We start from the raw sequence: 17,817 nt of genomic DNA, 5'->3' as shown, positions 1-17,817 counted from the left end.
AGGGAGGGTTAGCAGGTTTCAGCAAAATTTCACCCCTAACTACAACTCAAAAACCACACAAAAAGACTTCAAACTAGCCCATAATGTTCACACATAGGGAAAGGTTTGTTTCTTCTTTTCTCAGTCTTTTAATTGGAAACGAGTTAACAGTGGTGCTCATCTCTGATATGCAGTATCTGTCAGCAATACACAGACATTGTACTTGGAACCTGGCAACCCTGCTCATGGAGCAAAGGTCCAGTTCATTAATATTATATAAATCAGAGATGTGCTATTTGTTCATCAGCGGTTTGCTCAAGTAGCCTGACCTAAACACTGCCTTTCCAAGCTCCAAAATAAAGCCATATTTTTGCCACATTTCTGTCCAAACAATAGAAATGTGTTTTATTATATATATAGCTGATGCTCCATATGATACTAGAAGACTGCACACTGTGGACAGGGCAGCATAACTCTGCTGCGCTCTCCAAAAATCATTTACTTTTATGATCTTTCTGGAATGTAAAAAAAAAAAAAACCTAAGTAAATCTGATAAAATATTATTATATAACTGTTGTTGTCAACTTTAAATAACATTTTTTTGATTAGGGAAGGACGTAGGTTTGAAACATAGTTAGCTTGCTTATTCAGATACATGAAATAGAAGATAGAAAGCTTGCCAGAAAGTGATTCAGGAGTTGAAATAAAGTTACATAATTAAAAAGAAAAGAAAAAAAATCTTCTTTTTCCAGAAGTCCCATTTCTTCACTGTTTTTCAGTGTTTCCAGGGAATAGTGATAGGTTTCACGTTATAAAAAATTATAAAAAGGTCTATAATCACAAAACAAAATATGAATATTTGATTTGATTAAAAACATACAAAAACACATACTGCCATTGTGGTACTCCACTAATATGCACACAAGAAGGCATCCAGGTGATTCTCACTACCCCTGGCGGTTAAAAGAACTGAAACAGAACCCACTTCCTGGAATACCCCACTGGCTGATGAGACCAATTATCTTCTCTGTGAAACATGCTGGTGCACATGTTTGGCTGTAGTGGAATCACTCTCAAGATATAAGAAGATTAAGCAGACGGGGTGTCGGGCTCTGTTGAAGTATGGTAAAGTCTTCTCAGTATTTCAATTTAAATTGCAGTTGATCTCACTAGCTGCAAAGGAGCAAGGGTGAGATTTTAAAATGGCATCCAAAACACAAAATGAGATCAACATTCCCATTCACTGCCTTGAAGTTAATAATACTACCAGTCAGCATACATGGAAGCTGAGCCAGGACACAATTAATACCCCTTGGGACAGTGGATAGTATATCCAGGGAAAGGCCCACTATCTCAAAAAAGAGATACATGCATTGTCTAGTGCATGCGATGAATTACAGAAAAGCTATACAGAAAACACCCAATCCTATTCATAGTAACATGACTTTGAATAAAAGAATATGTTGTTGCATATAATAGCTTACAGTTTGGTATACCTGGAGGTATACCTGGAGGAACATAAGAGAAAACATTTTTACAGCAATATTTAGATGCCAAAATGGTTTCTGTTTAGTTGTAGAGCTGATCAGATATTTTTATTTCATGATTGCAGACTTTTATTTTTTGCATGAACAGACATAAGCATAAGACTCTGTCACACACTTTCAGTAACTGCCTTATCCTGGTCAGTATTGTAGTAGCAGAAATAACAGTAACTCACAAATGGCTTGTGTACATCTATTTTTTGGCCCCAAAACAGAACAATGGCAAAGCCATAACCTATATATCACTAAGACACCAGTATTTGCTTAAATGGTTCTTTTGTGAGATTAACATACCTGTCAGATGTTCTGTGGCTAGATATTAAGCTAATTACCTGGACATCTCCACGACTGCCAGTGCAGAACCAATAAACAAAGTGAAATATTCTGACTGTAAATCCATGTATTAATATCTGCTAGAAACACGACTAGAATGTCACTATTTCAGTGGACTTCTGGGGAGTCTTCAATATCAGACTAATTTTAGAGTGGTGATAAATGAATTATGACATTATTGTGTATAATAAAACATCAAAGAAAAAGCTGTGTATGGATTACAGTGTATGTCCTGGAGAAAAAGTACAAGAGGTTGCTTAAGAAATATCCAGTGCCACAAGATGGAGACACAGACAAAGAAAAGCAAAATGCCCCAAGCCAGTACAGAACAAAGATGCACTGGAGAAATTATTGCACATAGAACTTTGGTTCAACTCTTCAGAGGTTTCAGAAGATGAACGTTAACGGCTATATAGTTGTTACTGGAAACCAGCTTAAGAGTTAAAGCTGTACATTTCTCAGTTTTGCCATAATATTGAATACAAATCATTTTCTCAGCCCAGTCTGAATGGGTCTTGCATTAGGGGGCATCACTGAAAGGTTTCATGTTGCACTTGCCTTTGTGTTTTCACACCCTTCACCTCAAAGGCAGTGCTAATAAATAGGCTCACTTTCTATAATAAATAGGCTCACTCTGTGGCAAACAGCTATAAAGGAAGGGGAAACAACCAGCCATATGTCAGACAGATTTTAAACTAATAAGGTAAGATATTGTAATGCTCTAAATACTTCTTTCAAATATGTATATATATATATATATAGCATAGCATAGCAAACTAGCAAATGCATTTTGTGGTATTTTTAAATTAGATGATCTGATCAAAATGTGTTTTAGACATATTTGTTACCCTGACCATATTGGTTCAACTAAAGCAAACTGGTAACATGTCTGGTCTGGTTTTGGTTGATTAGCTAGTGACCAGCATGAAAAACAGTGTGTTTTCAGGATAATGTGGCGAGCATTGCTGGTGTGTGTGACTACTCTGACTGTACACTGTGAGGGTCAGACAGGCTCTTCTATATGCAGACACCACTCTACCTTTAGACAGGCAGGTTAGTATTTAAGCTTTGCTGTTTGTTTGAGTTATTTTGAATGTTATTTTAATTATCTGAGGATAGAATTATCAACTGGGATTTGTAATACATACTGTGTGTCACCTGTGTATTAGGCTTACCCACTGGGAATTGTAATATATACCGTGTTTACCTGTACCACCTGTGTAGCATATCCTTCCTTATAAAGCCCCGGTTCACTACCAGGAACCATTTCTATGTAATATTATGCCAAAAACTACTTTACTATTGTAGAATGCATTGCTTAAACCTGAGACAAATACACTTTTAGCTGTTTGAGAGATCTTTGAATGAGATTCAAATATATTTAAATATCCTATTAACATCCCATTTGAATTATATTCAGTTTAAAAAAATTGTGTTTAAAAATTGTGATTTCATTCATATTGTATTGTACATATGCTCCCGACACAGTGTTAATTCTTGGCATCCCCAAATAAAGAGTTCTCAAACTTTTTATAGCCAGGGACCCCTTTTTCTGTAAGCAGCAAACCCCTCAGTACAGATTTGTACAAACATAATCATAAACATAAACTATTAAAATATTAGACTTTAAATGTGTACAGAACTTTGACCATAGAACTTTTTTATTCCTGAACTTTCACTTATAGAAAGCATATTATTAAAATTGTCATTAGATTCAAACTAGTATATTTCTACCACTGTATCGGTGAGGAATTATGCAGTATTGTATGAGACATTTCACATTTTTTAATTCATTTTACCATATAATGAATAATTGTCTGTCTTTCTCAGCTGACTGGGACATCACAGTAATGTGTGGAACTGATAGTATCCATCTGAGCATCCTACTGTGTCCAGTCTACTATGCTGGCTACAATGAATCTCTTATAGCCCTCAATGGAAAATTTAACACTCCAGCCTGCTGTGGAATTGTAGACTTGAAAGACAATACCCCTGTCCTGAAGTTTAATTTTGCAATCTCTGCAGATGAGATGTCTCTCTGTGACAATTCTCTTGAGGTACGAACTGTGAATGCAATACTTTCCCCCATACAACTCACACTGAAGCTTAGAAGAAAGATAAGGGTGTTAAAGTAGACCCAGAGTTCCCAGTTTAAACCATGTGTTCTGTTCACTACTTAGCAACCCAAGTCACCTCTTTTGACCTTACAAAGCAATTTAAATGTAAAATTGGTTCTGAAACATGCAATACAGGATACAGTACATTTATCTCAATTTTTAGCATTTTTTCATGTTCATTAAAGAATTTGGTTAAATAACGCTTTATTTTAAAGAAATACTTTTTACCCCTTTAAAATGCTCATGTTAACTTGAAAACAACATAAGTGTGTAAGTCTTGTCTTTTTTTAGCTTACAGATGAGGTGGGCACAGGCCGATTCTCTGACTCCAGAGTCCAGTTTGTCAACATTTCTGGAAGCGTCATTTCTTGGGAACCAGACAGGGGCCCCTTCACATACCACCAAAAGCTTATTTATCAATTCTCCTGCCGCTACCTGCTGCAGTATTTGGTCAACGACACTAAAGTAAATGTGTGAGTACAGATTCACTGTTAAAATTTGTGTGCATTTTAAATTCGCCATACTGGTCCTTTTGAAGAATTGCATTGTGTGTTGGCAGGTCAGGCATGAACCTAGCTGCCCGAGAGAACAGAGGAAGTTTTGTCAGGTCACTCAGTATAAATCTCTTCACTGTAAGAGTATTGCTTAAATTATTCTGCAACTTTCATTGGCATACATAACTGGAGCAGGATGTTATAATTATGGTTTTGTTTTTATTCCCAAGAATCGACAATATACACAGCCTCTGAAAATACCTGAAAAGGGGCTACAACTGAAAACTCGTATATATGTCCAGGTCAAAGCAAAAAATCTCACTAACAGGTATTTTTTATATTAGATTCAATAAAATTATTACCCACATAAAATATGCACAATTTGCCAGTATTATCATATTTGTGGCATTATGATTTCTTTTTGACACTTTCTATTCTCAACAATTATGTTTTTAAAGGTTGAATGTCCTGCTCGATCGCTGCTTTACAACAGCAAGCCCTTATCCAACAAGCACAATTTATTATGATCTTTTTATTGGGTGAGTATAATATAAATCAAGAAAACAAAAAAAAACGCCATTCTAGAAAATCATTTATAACAATATTGTAAAGGCAGTTACTTTTCACTGCAGGTGTAGACGCGATGGGCAGACAGTGGTGTACTTAAACGGGGTATCCCAAGAAGCACGCTTTTCCTTTGAGGCCTTCCACTTTGTGGAGCACCAGAACAAGACAGTCTCCACGTTCTACCTGCACTGTGTCACCCGACTCTGTGAGAATTCCACCTGTCCCTCCATGCTTCCGGTAACTATTATTACCGCAATATTCCATCCCTGTGGCTGTTTTCCATAGACTTGGATACATCTGAGTTTTGTGTGAAGTCTTACAGTATTTATATTCACTAAACTGGGACAGTGGTGGATTAATGGTTATCTTTTTGGGCTAGTGAATGAGTTTAAATCCCAGAGGCATTAGTTTTGAAAAGATGTTTGCAATCCTCAAAATGGGCTTTAATGGGCTTTAGTCCAAGTTGCAAGTCCTTTTTATTTTCTTGAGTTGAGTCTATTGTAAATTTGTGAGTTGAGATCAGACGCTAAATATCAAAGTAAATCTAAATTACAACAATGTCAGACCTAAAGAAAATATCCAAACAATTTGCAGTAATCATGGCAGAATGGAGAAGGGAAACTCCAGTTCTGCTTCCTTTTGTTCTAGACCTCTAGGGTGGAGGTCTTTTTACAGATCTTGTGGAGCAGGGATGTCCAATCTTATCTTCAAAGTGCAGTTGTGGTTCCTGGCTTTCATTACAACCAACAAGGAGCCTAATTCCACCTGTTTAATCAATTGATCTTGGTGTGGTGAGTGGAAGGTATTTTTTAACAATATCATCAAATCTATAAGAAGCATGATAAAGACAATATAAGAGAAAACCGATTATGCCACCCCGGGACTCTTACTCAGGGAAATTTAAACTACAAAAAAGGCACACAGGCTCATCACACCTAGGAGATGTTTCCATCAAGAAAAAGAATGTTTATTTATCAAATTACAGGAATTAATTGTAACAAAACCACAATCAGACATTGATAAAGTGCATACCCAGTATTTCAAATGAATTGAAATAAAAGGAAGGGAAAATCATAAAATCAAACCAATTATTATAAAAAGTAGGCATGTGTAGAAAGCTCCATAAAACAGTCATGGCTGGAAGAAGTAGCAACCGGGGTCAGCAAAACGTCAGCATCAGCACACAACTGAGACTGGAGATTGACTCAAGCTGGCTGCGTCTGCTAACAATAGGAAATATGCTAGTACTAACTATAGTCTATTACAAGCACCTCACAGAGATATAAGCAAGGAAGTGTAAACTGGACACTAATAATACATACCAAGGCTGCATATATAATACACATAATGAACATCCTTTTTTATACAGTGCACTAATCAGACCACCACATATAATTTAGCTCACATGATTAAGGGCGGAAGGGGTCATGCGAGGGCAAATGAAAGGAGGATGGAAAAGGACAGGGAAAACTGAGCAACCTGACAAGTTGCACTCAACTGTTTAATAGTAACACCTGTGCCTAACAAACTATTCCTGTGAAGCTGTGAAACTTCAACAGCAGCTGGCTGGCAGGCAATATGTAGGATACAGGTTAGACCATGTTGGTGCCCCTGCCAACACAGAACAAAAAAAACAGGTTGGGTCAGATCTTGCTTCCAGGGCATAATTATTCATAAGTATCTGAAAATTCACAGTGTGTTAACGCTCATTTTCAACTACTGTCACACGCAGAGGTCACAGGGGGTACACTGGTATTAGATAAGCTAGAATTGAGGGCAGTCAATCTGGGCCTCAAGTTTTTCTTACCAGCACTGAGACAACGGACAACATTGGGACAGTCAGATATATCAGTCGTCACAGTGGCACAAGGTTGACTGACTCCACCATGTACAGAAACTCCTTAGGTAGACCCATCCACTCTTAGCCTTGTCGAGGGCACTTCACCTGCCAGGACTATACAATTGTGCAGAGAACACACTACTGAGACAGCATGTACTCCCAAGAGAGTGCCGTCTGCACCCAGAAGTAGTCCCAGATCTGGGAAATGTTTGGCAAGGCTCAGTTAGACCTCTTTGCTGATGCCAACTCAACTTATTGCCAATTCTGTTTCTCTTTGGGAGAGCTGAACAGTCCAGTGGCACAGGATGCACTGAAGCCCAATCACACGTGTAATATACACTATATGTCCAAAAGCATGTGGACACCTGACCAATAGTGAGCATTAGTGTGGTCAGGTACTAATGTTGGGGTTGTTTTACAGTTGGTGTTCCAATTAATCCCAAAGAGGTTCAGTGTGGTTGACGTCAGGACTCTCAAGGCCACTTGTATTCTTTCAGTGTTGTGGCGACAGTGTGGAGAAGACCCACACACTGTCAGGTGTCCACAAACTTTTTACCATACAGGGTATATCAGGAAGCATTTTGCGTGAAATATTTTATGTGACAATTATGAGTGTTAAGTAATGTGAAGTTTTAATAAATAAGCAGGACTGTCATGTAAGTAATGGACATTTGCCATTGTTGCTTATGTACATAAAAGATTAACCCGTTAAATCTGTTCATGATTGAACCCACTGTACCTGCGGAGGGAGTGGGGTGTTTTTGGTACACGTAAATGTATTCGACTCATGAAATCTGAGGAGAAACAGCTCTGAATAAGTACTTGATGTCCAGATATGAATTTTTGTAAACCTAGTGAAATTTGAACTCTGTTTGTCTGCAACCTGTTTTTTTTTTTTTTTTTACAGAACTGTATAAAGAAAGTAAGAAAGGCAATCCAATTGAGTCAGAATTTAAGCAACGTGGAAACTGTTTCTTCAGGCCCAATCATGACAAGAACTGACAGTGGTGAGTATAACAGCTAACACTGTTTATACTTATGACTGTTCAGTTTATACCAAACAAGGAATTCAATTTTAATTTCCATGATACTTTTAATCTTTCTTAAGTTGGACCTCTGGCATCATCTACTCAATGCAAGGAGTACAACAATAATTATAAACATGAACTGTGTGACTTCAAGTGAATCCAAAGTATTTCCATTTAATTCATTGCAATATTCTTTTCTTTCTCCAGCTGCCTCAACACACTCTAAGTATAAAGACTGTGTGACGGGGGTCGCCATACTCACATGCTTGTTGAGTGTCTGCTGTACTGGACTGGTGGTGCAGATTTTGATCTACAGGAGGCATACATGTTTTTATTAGGTGACCATTTTCCTTCAATTTTCAGACCAGTCAACAAAGTTACTTTATGAAAGAATATCTTTTTGTAAAGGACACATCCCTTTATTTTTCAAAAAATATGTGGGGAAAAATACATAATTTAATATGAAAATAAAATATTATTTTTAAAAATGTGACTCTGCTTTATGCTTTAAAATTTATATACAGTACATTGGAAAAGTATTCAACCCCCTTAAAATCCTCAGATTCATCTGGATTACAAATGTCACTTAGACCGATTTTTCCAACCAGCATTTTTTTGCCAACCAATATGCCCTTAAAATCAAAATTAATTATTTGTCAGGAGATCTAAAAAATAAAAAACTGAAAAATGCTGTTTGCATATATATTCAACCCCTTCAGACTAGTACAGAACCACCTTTTGCTGCAATAACAGCTTTTAGTCGATTGGGGTAAGTTCCTACCAGCTTTGCACACTGTTTGGGCGTGATTTTTGCCAGTTCTTCCTGGCAGATTTGCTCCATTTCCTTGAAGTTGGTTGGATGTTGTTTGTTGACAGCAATTTTCAAACAATGCCAAAGATTCTCAATGGGATTCAGATCTGGACCTTGATTTGGCCACTGCAGAACATTCACATTTTTTGTTCTTAACCACTCCTGCATTGCTTTGGCCTTGTTTTTGGGACCATTTTCCTGCTGAAATTTGAAGTTTCTCCAAAGCTTTAGGTTTTTTTTATTTGTTTGTTTGGTTTTTTAGCTGACTGAAGCTGGTTTTCTTGTAATGTCCCCTTGTATTTTGCTACATCCATTCTCCCTACAATTTTGACAAGAAACACAGGTTCTGAATATGAAAAGAGTCCCCAAAACAAGATCCTACCACCAACATATTTCAATGTCAGGATGGTGTTAACTGAGGTATGGCCTGCATTAGTTTTGCACTACACATAGCACTTTAAAGCTTGCCCAAATACAGTATCTCAATCTTGGTCTCATCACACCAAAAAAACGCATCTTTACTTGGTCACTCTCATGCTTTCACATGGCTCTTCTTGAGCAATGGTTTCTTCCTAGCCACCCTTCTATACAGTGATCAGTTAAGAAGAAGAACAAACCTTTATTTGTCACATATACATTATAGCTTAGTGAAATTCTTTTCTTTGCATATCCCAGCTTGTTAGGAAGCTGGGGTCAGAGCACAGGGTCAGCCATAATACAATCCCCCAATCCAACAGTGGTAGCTTGGCAGTGATGGAGCTTGAATCCCTGACCTTATGATCAGTAACCCAGAGGCTTAACCATTGATCCACATTATGCAGAACACCTGAAATTGTTGTCTGGTGCATCTTCACTCCACTCAGCAACTGTACTCTATAACTTCTTCAGAGTGACTATTGGCTGTAACGTAAACAGAGTGACTCACTGTGGCTTCCCTCACCAGTCTCGGCCTTGTTTTTGTGCTGAGTTTTGAGGGAGGGCCTTATCTAAGTAGTGTTTGGGTGCTATGATACAGCTTCCACTTCCTAACTATTGATCTAACAGTGCTTACTGGGGAGTCAAACCTCTTAGATATAATTTTACACCTTATTCTATTACCTTATATTTAACTTGCTCCTTAGTCTTCATTTTCACTCTTTTCCTTAGACTGACAGTCTCTTCAATGACAGTTCAAAGGAGGTGGTTTTTGTTCAGAAAATGGGAGAGGTTTTAGTAAAAATGGTTTTAATATTTCAGAGATGAAGGCCATTTATAAGTGAGTTGTGTCCTTATTAAGACAATATCTTTCATCTAAAGCTTCCAGAACCTGGGGAGTTAAATACTTATGCAAGCAACATTTTTCAGTTTTTGATTTTCTTTTAAATACTTTTAAATTTTAAACTTTTAAAACTAATAAATAATTGGACTATAAAGAGAACATTACTGTTCTCCTACATTTCACTGTAAGAGAACATGAGTTTGTAACAAAAAATACTGACAGGAAGAATATGTGTATTTCATATGTTTTTCAGACAAAAACTGATAAATTGCAATGGGGTTGAATACTTTTGCAAGACACTGTATATTCCCTATATTCCTGCAACATATTTTGTTTAAGGAATGAATTTTGACAAAAAAAAAAAAATACTGGCAATTCAATGCATTATTTAACATCCAGCCCGGACGCTGCCCCTCCAGACCACCAGAGGGCGCTCTCAAACAAATTTTGAACCTCTTTTTTTGTCATTTCAATTTCCTATTCTAACACTACATAAAGTGCATGGACACTCTGACACTTTGTGAAGTCTTAGAGTTTGTCTCGTCTTCCTAGTAAGTTCTGAGGCTTGTTTTCCAGATAACTTCTCTGTGTTGTTTAACTTTTTGCCCTGCCTCATTTTGCCTTTGTTTGCCCCTTTCTTTTGATGCTGCATCTGCTTTTGGTATTTTTGACCTTGGCCTGTTCTCTTGGTGTTGATTTTTAGATGTTGTGTTGGATAGACATTCTTCCTGTTCTGATCCTGATATTCTATTTAATAAACCTTGTACACATGGATCCTTATAATCTTTCCCTGAGTCCTCCATTACAGAAGACTTCGCCATCTCCAATGGATCCAGCCAAGGTGTACACGCTACTGAACCAAACATAGGTTAGTTTTGAACAGGACTTTTGTGTGTTTGGTCACCCAGAGTTTGATCACCTGGAGTCTGGAAGAGATGCTGGAGAAAAACTGCTAATTCTGAAACAAGACAATCACAGGTTGACTTATCAATAAGTTGTTGTACTTTAGCTGCAGAGAGTAGCTGAAATTAACCTGCATTGAAAACTGTATTTCGACAAGGCCTCAATGTTGTGTTGCAAACCAAGCTAGCCTGCCGAGACGACTCCTTCACACTGAATCAGTTAATCCATTTTAGGTATTCACACTGTTCACCTGATTCGAGCACATGGGCCAAGATCCTCAGCACCCAACTCTCCATAGCCTCCACTCCAAAAATGATCCCGAATCCATGGAGATGGCCCAAACTGGATCTGTGATTTTAATGCGAAAATAAGGGTCATTTTCACAACTCTTGCTCTCTTAGACCAGAGAGGAAGAACCATGACCAGGTGATCGAAACAGTCACCCCTATGATTGTTGACAGTAAATGAAGTAATGATCCCTGCACGGTATGCTGATCTCAAAGATATTTTCAGCAAAGCCAAAGCTTCCAAACGGCTCCTTCACTGACCCTGGGATTGCTCTATTGAGCTACTGATTGGTGCTAGGGGGCATGTATACCCACATTCACTCCCTGATACCAAAGCTATGGAAGAATATATTTCCAGAGCACTGACACAGGGCTATATATGCCTGTCTACTTCAGTTGCAACCAGATTCTTCTTCCTGGAAAATAAAGATAGCAGACTCCGATCTTATATACACCTTATATAGGGGTTTGAACAAAGTCACAATGAAGTATTGCTACCCTCTTCCACTGGTCCCAGCTACCACTGAACAGGTGTAAGGGGCCAAGCTTTTCACCAATCTTGATCTTAGAAGTGCATATAACCTAATTTGTATCTGAGTAGGTGATGAATGGAAAACTGTTTTGTAATGAACACTGAACACTATGAATACTTCATCATGCCATATGGGCTCAATAATGCTCCATCAGTGTTCCAAGCTTTCATCAATGACGTGCTCCAAGAGTTCTTGAATTCACATGTCATCAGCTATATAGACAATATCCTAATCTACTCCTGGACCGGAGTGAAGCTGAACACATTACCCAGGTATGTGCGGTTCTGAGTAAAGTCCTAGACAACAACCTGAATGTGAAACTTATGTATGTAAAATGTGAATTTCACCAAAGCACTGTCAAGTTCCTAGGGTACATCATCAATGAATAAGGAGTGGATGGACAAAAGCAAGGTGGAAGCAGTGACATCATGACTCCAACCCCAAACAGTGAAGAAAATGCAGTGATTTTTGGGGTTTGCCAACTTCAGCGAAGGTTCATCAAAGACCCTCATGTGGAACCCTGAGGCTCTGAAGGCCTTTGACACTCTCAAACACAGGTACCATGCCTTGAATACATTTTACCTGAGTCCTACTTTGCAGCCTCTGTCCAGTGGGAAATCATGGATGAAACCATTTGGGCTTAACAGGTCTCTACCTCCTGAATGCCCAGAGATGCATGTTTATGTACCCAGCACCACGCAAGATGAAGTCATGGGATGGGTCTTTGCCTTTCTGAGTTCAGGGCATCCAAGCATCAAGAGAACCCAATGGTTGGTGGAGAACAAGTGTTGGTGGGAGACCCTAATGAATGTTGAAAGGTATGTTAATGCCTGTCCTGCATGTGCACAAATCCGAACCCCTTGACACCTACCCACTGGACTCCTGCAACCACTCCCCATACTACAGAGGCCTTTATCACTGACTTACCCAGTTCTCAGGGTCACACAACCACACTCACCATTGTGGATCAGTTCACCAAAGCCTGTCAACTTGTCCCCCTCACCAAACAGCCCACAGCTAGAGACAGCAGAAATCCTGAAAAGCCTCACAGAGGACAATGTATTTGACTGTGGCATCCAGTTGACCCCAGTTGCAGTGGATTTGCAAGAGTCTCAATATTAACTTCAGTCTCTCCTCAGGGTAACATCCTTAAACCAATGGCCAGATGGAGAGGTTAAGTCAGGAGGTTGGGAGGTTCCTGTGAGAATACTGCCACAACAACCAGTATGAGTGGAGCAGGTATCTCCCCTGGGCTGAATATGCCCAGAACTCTCTCATCCACCAGCTTCATCAACTTCCAGTGTGTGCTGGGTTATCAACCCCCACTCTTCCCGTGGTTGAGCGAACCTTGTAATGTATCTTCAGTGGACCACTGGAAAAGGCCCAGCGAACACACCTGTGAGGCAGTGCAAGACCATTTGCAGAAAGCCATCCAGCACCAAGATCACTGACCTGGCCAAGTGGTCTGGCTGTCCATCTGAGACCTGCAATTGAAACTACCTTCACAAAAATTAAGTCCCCATTATACTGGTCCCTTTAAAATAATTTAAAAAGTGCATCCGGTATCCTGTAGACTCCACAATATAACATAGTCCCTACCTTTCATGTGTCACTGCTTAAGCCATGTCATTCTGTATTTTCTCCTGAGGTGACTGAAGCTGAACTCTTTCTGGATAGTATTTTGGATAGATGTTTGTTCATTGAGGATTTCCTGGTATCATCCATACCTGTTCTAACCCTGATATTCTGTTTAATACATATAACCTGTCCCTGAGTCCCCATTACGCATTCAATGGCTCAACTGATGGGTTGTCAATTAAGTCTTGTTAGCCTATAATTATTCTTTAGTTGCAACACTAGCAGGTATTGTAAAAAGGTGTCAGATGCTAAGTAATTGCTGTTCCATTCTTCTATGTCTTAATTTAAGCCATAACAAAAAAGGGAGTTGCAGCATTTTTTTAAAAAAAGTGACCAAAAATGGGCTGGCAGGAGTCCACCTCTGCCAGAATATACTCTAGCAGAAGGCTATGTCTAATATTGAGTAGTCTATCACGGTAGGGGGTGGTATCACGGTAGGGGTACTGTGGCAGCTCCAACTACGCCTCTCTGACACAAGGTATGTGTGTGTGTGTACTTTACAACAGTGATGTAGGCACTGAGTATATTTCTCATTTAGAGCTAAGGGAAATTCTATGATCTTGCTTAAACAAGAGTTATGAGTTAGCACAAAGAGCTATGGAGCCCAATCAGGGGAGGGCAAGCAGTGAAATACAAGCTTTCATGTAATTAATACTTATATACATATTAATAGACTTATGTAATTAATACATATTAGTTTGGAGAAGATAATAAAGTGGAGACCCTGTCTGTACTCAAAGAGTTGTAAATGTACATGCAATTGCCAAGGATGTGTTTGCCATTTATATGTTCTTTATATGTTCTAATCACTGATAATAAAGTCTGGTTGTTGCAGTGGTCCTGCACTGTTAATGCACAATGGTTTTGGGGCAGTCGTGGCCTAATGGATAGAGAGTCGGACTTGCAACCCGAAGGTGAACCTGAAGGTTGTGGGTTTGAGTCTCAGGTCCAGCAGGGATTGTAGGTGGGGAGAGTGAATGACCAGCGCTCTCTCCCACACTCAATACCATGACTGAGGTGAGACCCTTGAGCAAGGCACCGAACCCCCAAACTGCCCCCTGGGCGCCACAGCAAAAAAAAAAAAGGCTGCCCACTGCTCTGGGTGTGTGTCCACGGTATGTGTTCACTACTGTGTGTGTGCACTTGGATGGGTTAAATGCAGAGCACAAATTCTGAGTATGGGTCACCATACTTGGCCACAAGTCACTTCACTTCACTTCATAATGATTCTATAAATATAGCTCATTAAAAGTGCTCTTTAAAGTCCCTTTTATGGCCTGAGTGGGTACTCAGAGTTGGTCAGAGAGGGTACTGAAAAGTCCCTTTTACCACCTCACTGGCATGTTCAAGCTCACCTGACACGTGACTTATCATGCACCCTTGTTTCCAATCACGCACACACATAAACACACACACAATATAAATGGACTCCAACTCACCACATGATGCAAAGTAACATTCAATGTGCCTTTATCCTTATGTGCCAAGCCTGTATATTGCTATTGTTATCCTGGCTTTTGACTTTGCTCTCGTTCTCTGGTTTTTGTGATTCTGTTTGTTTCTAGTTTGCTCTGTTTGCTGATTGCCTGACATTTTGCATGTTTTTTGACTCTGCCTTTGTCTCATATTTTAGATTTGTTTGCTCCGCTGCTTTCAATTAAAGCACTTTTTTGCAACAGCATTCACTTCTGCTGCCTGACAGTATACTTCAGTGTATTCATGGATGCAGCAAGTGTGCTCAAATGGCAGCAGGCGCTCCGGTCTCAAGGACAGCTAGTGGGAGAGTACCTACAACAGATAGCTCACCTCGATGCTAAGCTCACACAGGTCACCAACACACTGTGACTACAGCTAGCCTCACCAGCGGCACCCACTATCCCATTCATCTCACACCCCGAGATGTATGCCAGAGAGCCTATCTTATGTAAAGAGTTCCTGAACTCTTATATTTCCGAACAGGAGAGAGCTTCCGAAAGACAAAAGATTGCACAATTCATTAACCTTCACCAACAAGGCACTCACCTGGGCAACCAGCATCTGGAATCAGGGCGGAAAACACATTTCATCCTATGACCGCTTCATCAAGGAATAACAGAGAAACTTTAATCTCTCCTCAGATGGTAAGGAGATTGGGGAAAAGCTCCTGTCTGTCAAGTCAGGTGACTGATGTCCCACAGAACATACCCTAGAATTCAGAAAGCTGGCTGCAGGGAGTGGATGGAATGAACTGGCACTGAATGTGGCCTTTCAGCAGGGCTTGCAACAGGACATTTTAACAGATCTAGCCTCCCACAATGACCAGGCAACCCTAGACACTCTTAGCTTATCGATCTTATTGATCTTTCCATCTGTCTGGATCAGCACCTGAAACATCACAGGTGTTTATTTTCTGACAGAGAACGATTCTTGGATCCTAGTGTCACAGTGCCCATGTGAGTTTGCCAAACAAGACTCAACGCTATCGGATTGCCAAAGAGAGATCAAGGCACCACAGCTTCTGGCTGCCTCCACTTCGATCAAGAGCCCACAAGTATACACACAGGTGGAGATCCCAGCTTGCTACCAGAAATTCAATGAGGTCTTCGGTAAGGCTAAAGCAAATGGCTTACCGCCCCACAGACCCTGTGACTGTGCCATAAAACAGGCACAACTACATTTACCCCTTAACAGCCACAGAGCATCAAGCCATGGAAGAGTACATCCAAGGGGAAGCAAGGCTACATATGACCTTCCACCTCCCGGCTTCTGTAGGGTTTTTCTTCCTGGTGGTCTCAGGCCCTGTATTGACTAGAAAGGACTGAACCAAATCACGGTAAAATATAGTTACCCTCTGCTACTTCTCCCATCGGCCTTGGAACAGCTCAGAAATACCCACATATTCACTAAACTATATTTGCACAGTGCATACAACCTCATCTGCATCCATGAGGGCAATGAATGGAAAATGGCCTTTGGCAACATCTCTGGCCAGTTCAAGTATTGTGTGATGCCATATGGCCATTCTCAATCCCAGATCTCATTCCTGGGTTATGTCATCAGTGCCGAGGGAGTTCTCATAGTTCACAAGGTGACAACTGTCAGAGAGTGGCCCACATCTGTTACATTGAAGGACCTACAGAGGTTCCTTTGCTTTGCAATCTTCAGGAAATTCATTCGCAGTTTCAGCTCCATTGCAGCACCCCTCACCTCATTACTTATGAAGGGAACTAAGAGGTTAACATGGAACTCAGATACAGAACATGCCTTCTCATGACTCAAGCAAAACAGTTCATTGTAGAGGTCGATGCCTCTGAAACTGGACAGCAGTACTATCTTAATGGTCAGGCGAGAAACCCAAGCACCATCCAGTAGCATTCTTCTCCAAGAAGCTTTCCCCTTCAGAAAAAACTACAATATTGGAAATCAAGAACTGCTTGCTGTTAAACTGGCTCTGGAGGAATAGCGTCCCTGGCTGGAGGGAGCTAAACACCCATTAGTCATCTATACCAACCATAAGAACCTCAAGCACATTAAGACAGCTAAACTCACACCAAACATGAGTGTGGACCAACTTCATGGAAAAATTCACAGTCAGAGTCACCTTGGGGTACCATCCACAATCCAATGACCGTGTTTAGTGAGGGAACCAAGAAATTGACAGGTTTCTGAGAACCTTCTGTGCCACAAACCAGGAGGACTTGGCCCAATTCCTCCATTTGGCTAAATTTGCCTAAAATTCACTAAGGCACTCAGCTACTCAACTGACCTTTCTTCCAATGCGTACTCGGGTTTCAACCCTTGCTCCCCTGGAACACGACAGTCACCGATTCACCTGTAGTGGAGGAGTGGTTTAAGAGGAGTGAGCAGGTATGAGAAACCACTCACCAGAGGCTCAAACAGGTGGCACAAAGGTACAAGGAATTCGATGACCGACAAAGAGGTGAAACCCCACAGTATGAACCCAGTGACTGTGTGTGGCTTTCCACCAGAGACCTTTATGTCCCACACGGCTGCAGGAAGCTCACACCCTGATACATCAGCCACTACAAAATTCTACAACATATTAATGAAGTGCCACAACACTGCTGCCTAGCCCCATCCTCCCATGTCTCAGACTGAAACCCTTCACCCCAGATTCACTATTCTGCCTTCAACACCCCCTGCACTCATTGAGGGACAACTGGCTTACACCATCCAAGAAATCAACTCACATCTTAAGAATGGCAAACTCCTGGAGCTCATTTAATGGGAGGGATACAGCCCAGAGGAAAGGTGATAGGTACCCACCCAATGTTCTGAACCCCAAACCCCCCCCCCCCCCCCCCCCCCCCCCCCCCGGCAATGAGGTTCCATGTCCATCATCCCGATGTCCTGCTCCACGACCTATAGGCAGACCAAAGAAATGTCCTGCTACCGGTGTGAGCTACTTGGAGGGATGGTTCTGTCACGTCAGCGCCAGAATCTGCAACTATCTTCAGCTCTCATGCTACACCGTGGCCTACAAAG

At 40.4% G+C, this 17,817-nt stretch overlaps 1 protein-coding gene across 1 annotated transcript; it reads left to right on the top strand.

Moving 5' to 3' along the window:
• The first annotated feature begins 2,654 nt into the window (after positions 1-2,654).
• Positions 2,655-9,848, top strand: si:dkey-4p15.5 (zona pellucida-like domain-containing protein 1). The gene is made up of 9 exons (XM_053239832.1): positions 2,655-2,909; positions 3,687-3,913; positions 4,265-4,446; positions 4,533-4,605; positions 4,698-4,795; positions 4,926-5,006; positions 5,100-5,271; positions 7,782-7,881; positions 8,110-9,848. The coding sequence occupies exons 1-9, from the start codon at positions 2,807-2,809 to the stop codon at positions 8,238-8,240; spliced, it is 1,167 nt and encodes a 388-aa protein (XP_053095807.1). The 5' UTR covers positions 2,655-2,806; the 3' UTR covers positions 8,241-9,848.
• Positions 9,849-17,817: the final 7,969 nt, after the last annotated feature.

This window comes from Pangasianodon hypophthalmus, chromosome 14 (genome assembly GCF_027358585.1).
Source record: "Pangasianodon hypophthalmus isolate fPanHyp1 chromosome 14, fPanHyp1.pri, whole genome shotgun sequence".
In the NCBI taxonomy this organism is placed as follows: Eukaryota; Metazoa; Chordata; class Actinopteri; order Siluriformes; family Pangasiidae; genus Pangasianodon; species Pangasianodon hypophthalmus.
This window is presented reverse-complemented; position numbering and strand designations above follow the sequence as displayed.

What these genes read in the sequence shown, in the direction of transcription:
- si:dkey-4p15.5 (XM_053239832.1), top strand. Translation starts at nt 2,807, where the DNA reads ATGTGGCGAGCATTGCTGGTGTGTGTGACTACTCTGACTGTACACTGT. An exon ending in GCAAAAAATCTCACTAACAG is followed by an intron (nt 4,796 to 4,925) that starts GTATTTTTTATA and finishes ATGTTTTTAAAG; the next exon opens with GTTGAATGTCCTGCTCGATC. An exon ending in CCTGTCCCTCCATGCTTCCG is followed by an intron (nt 5,272 to 7,781) that starts GTAACTATTATT and finishes TTTTTTTTACAG; the next exon opens with AACTGTATAAAGAAAGTAAG.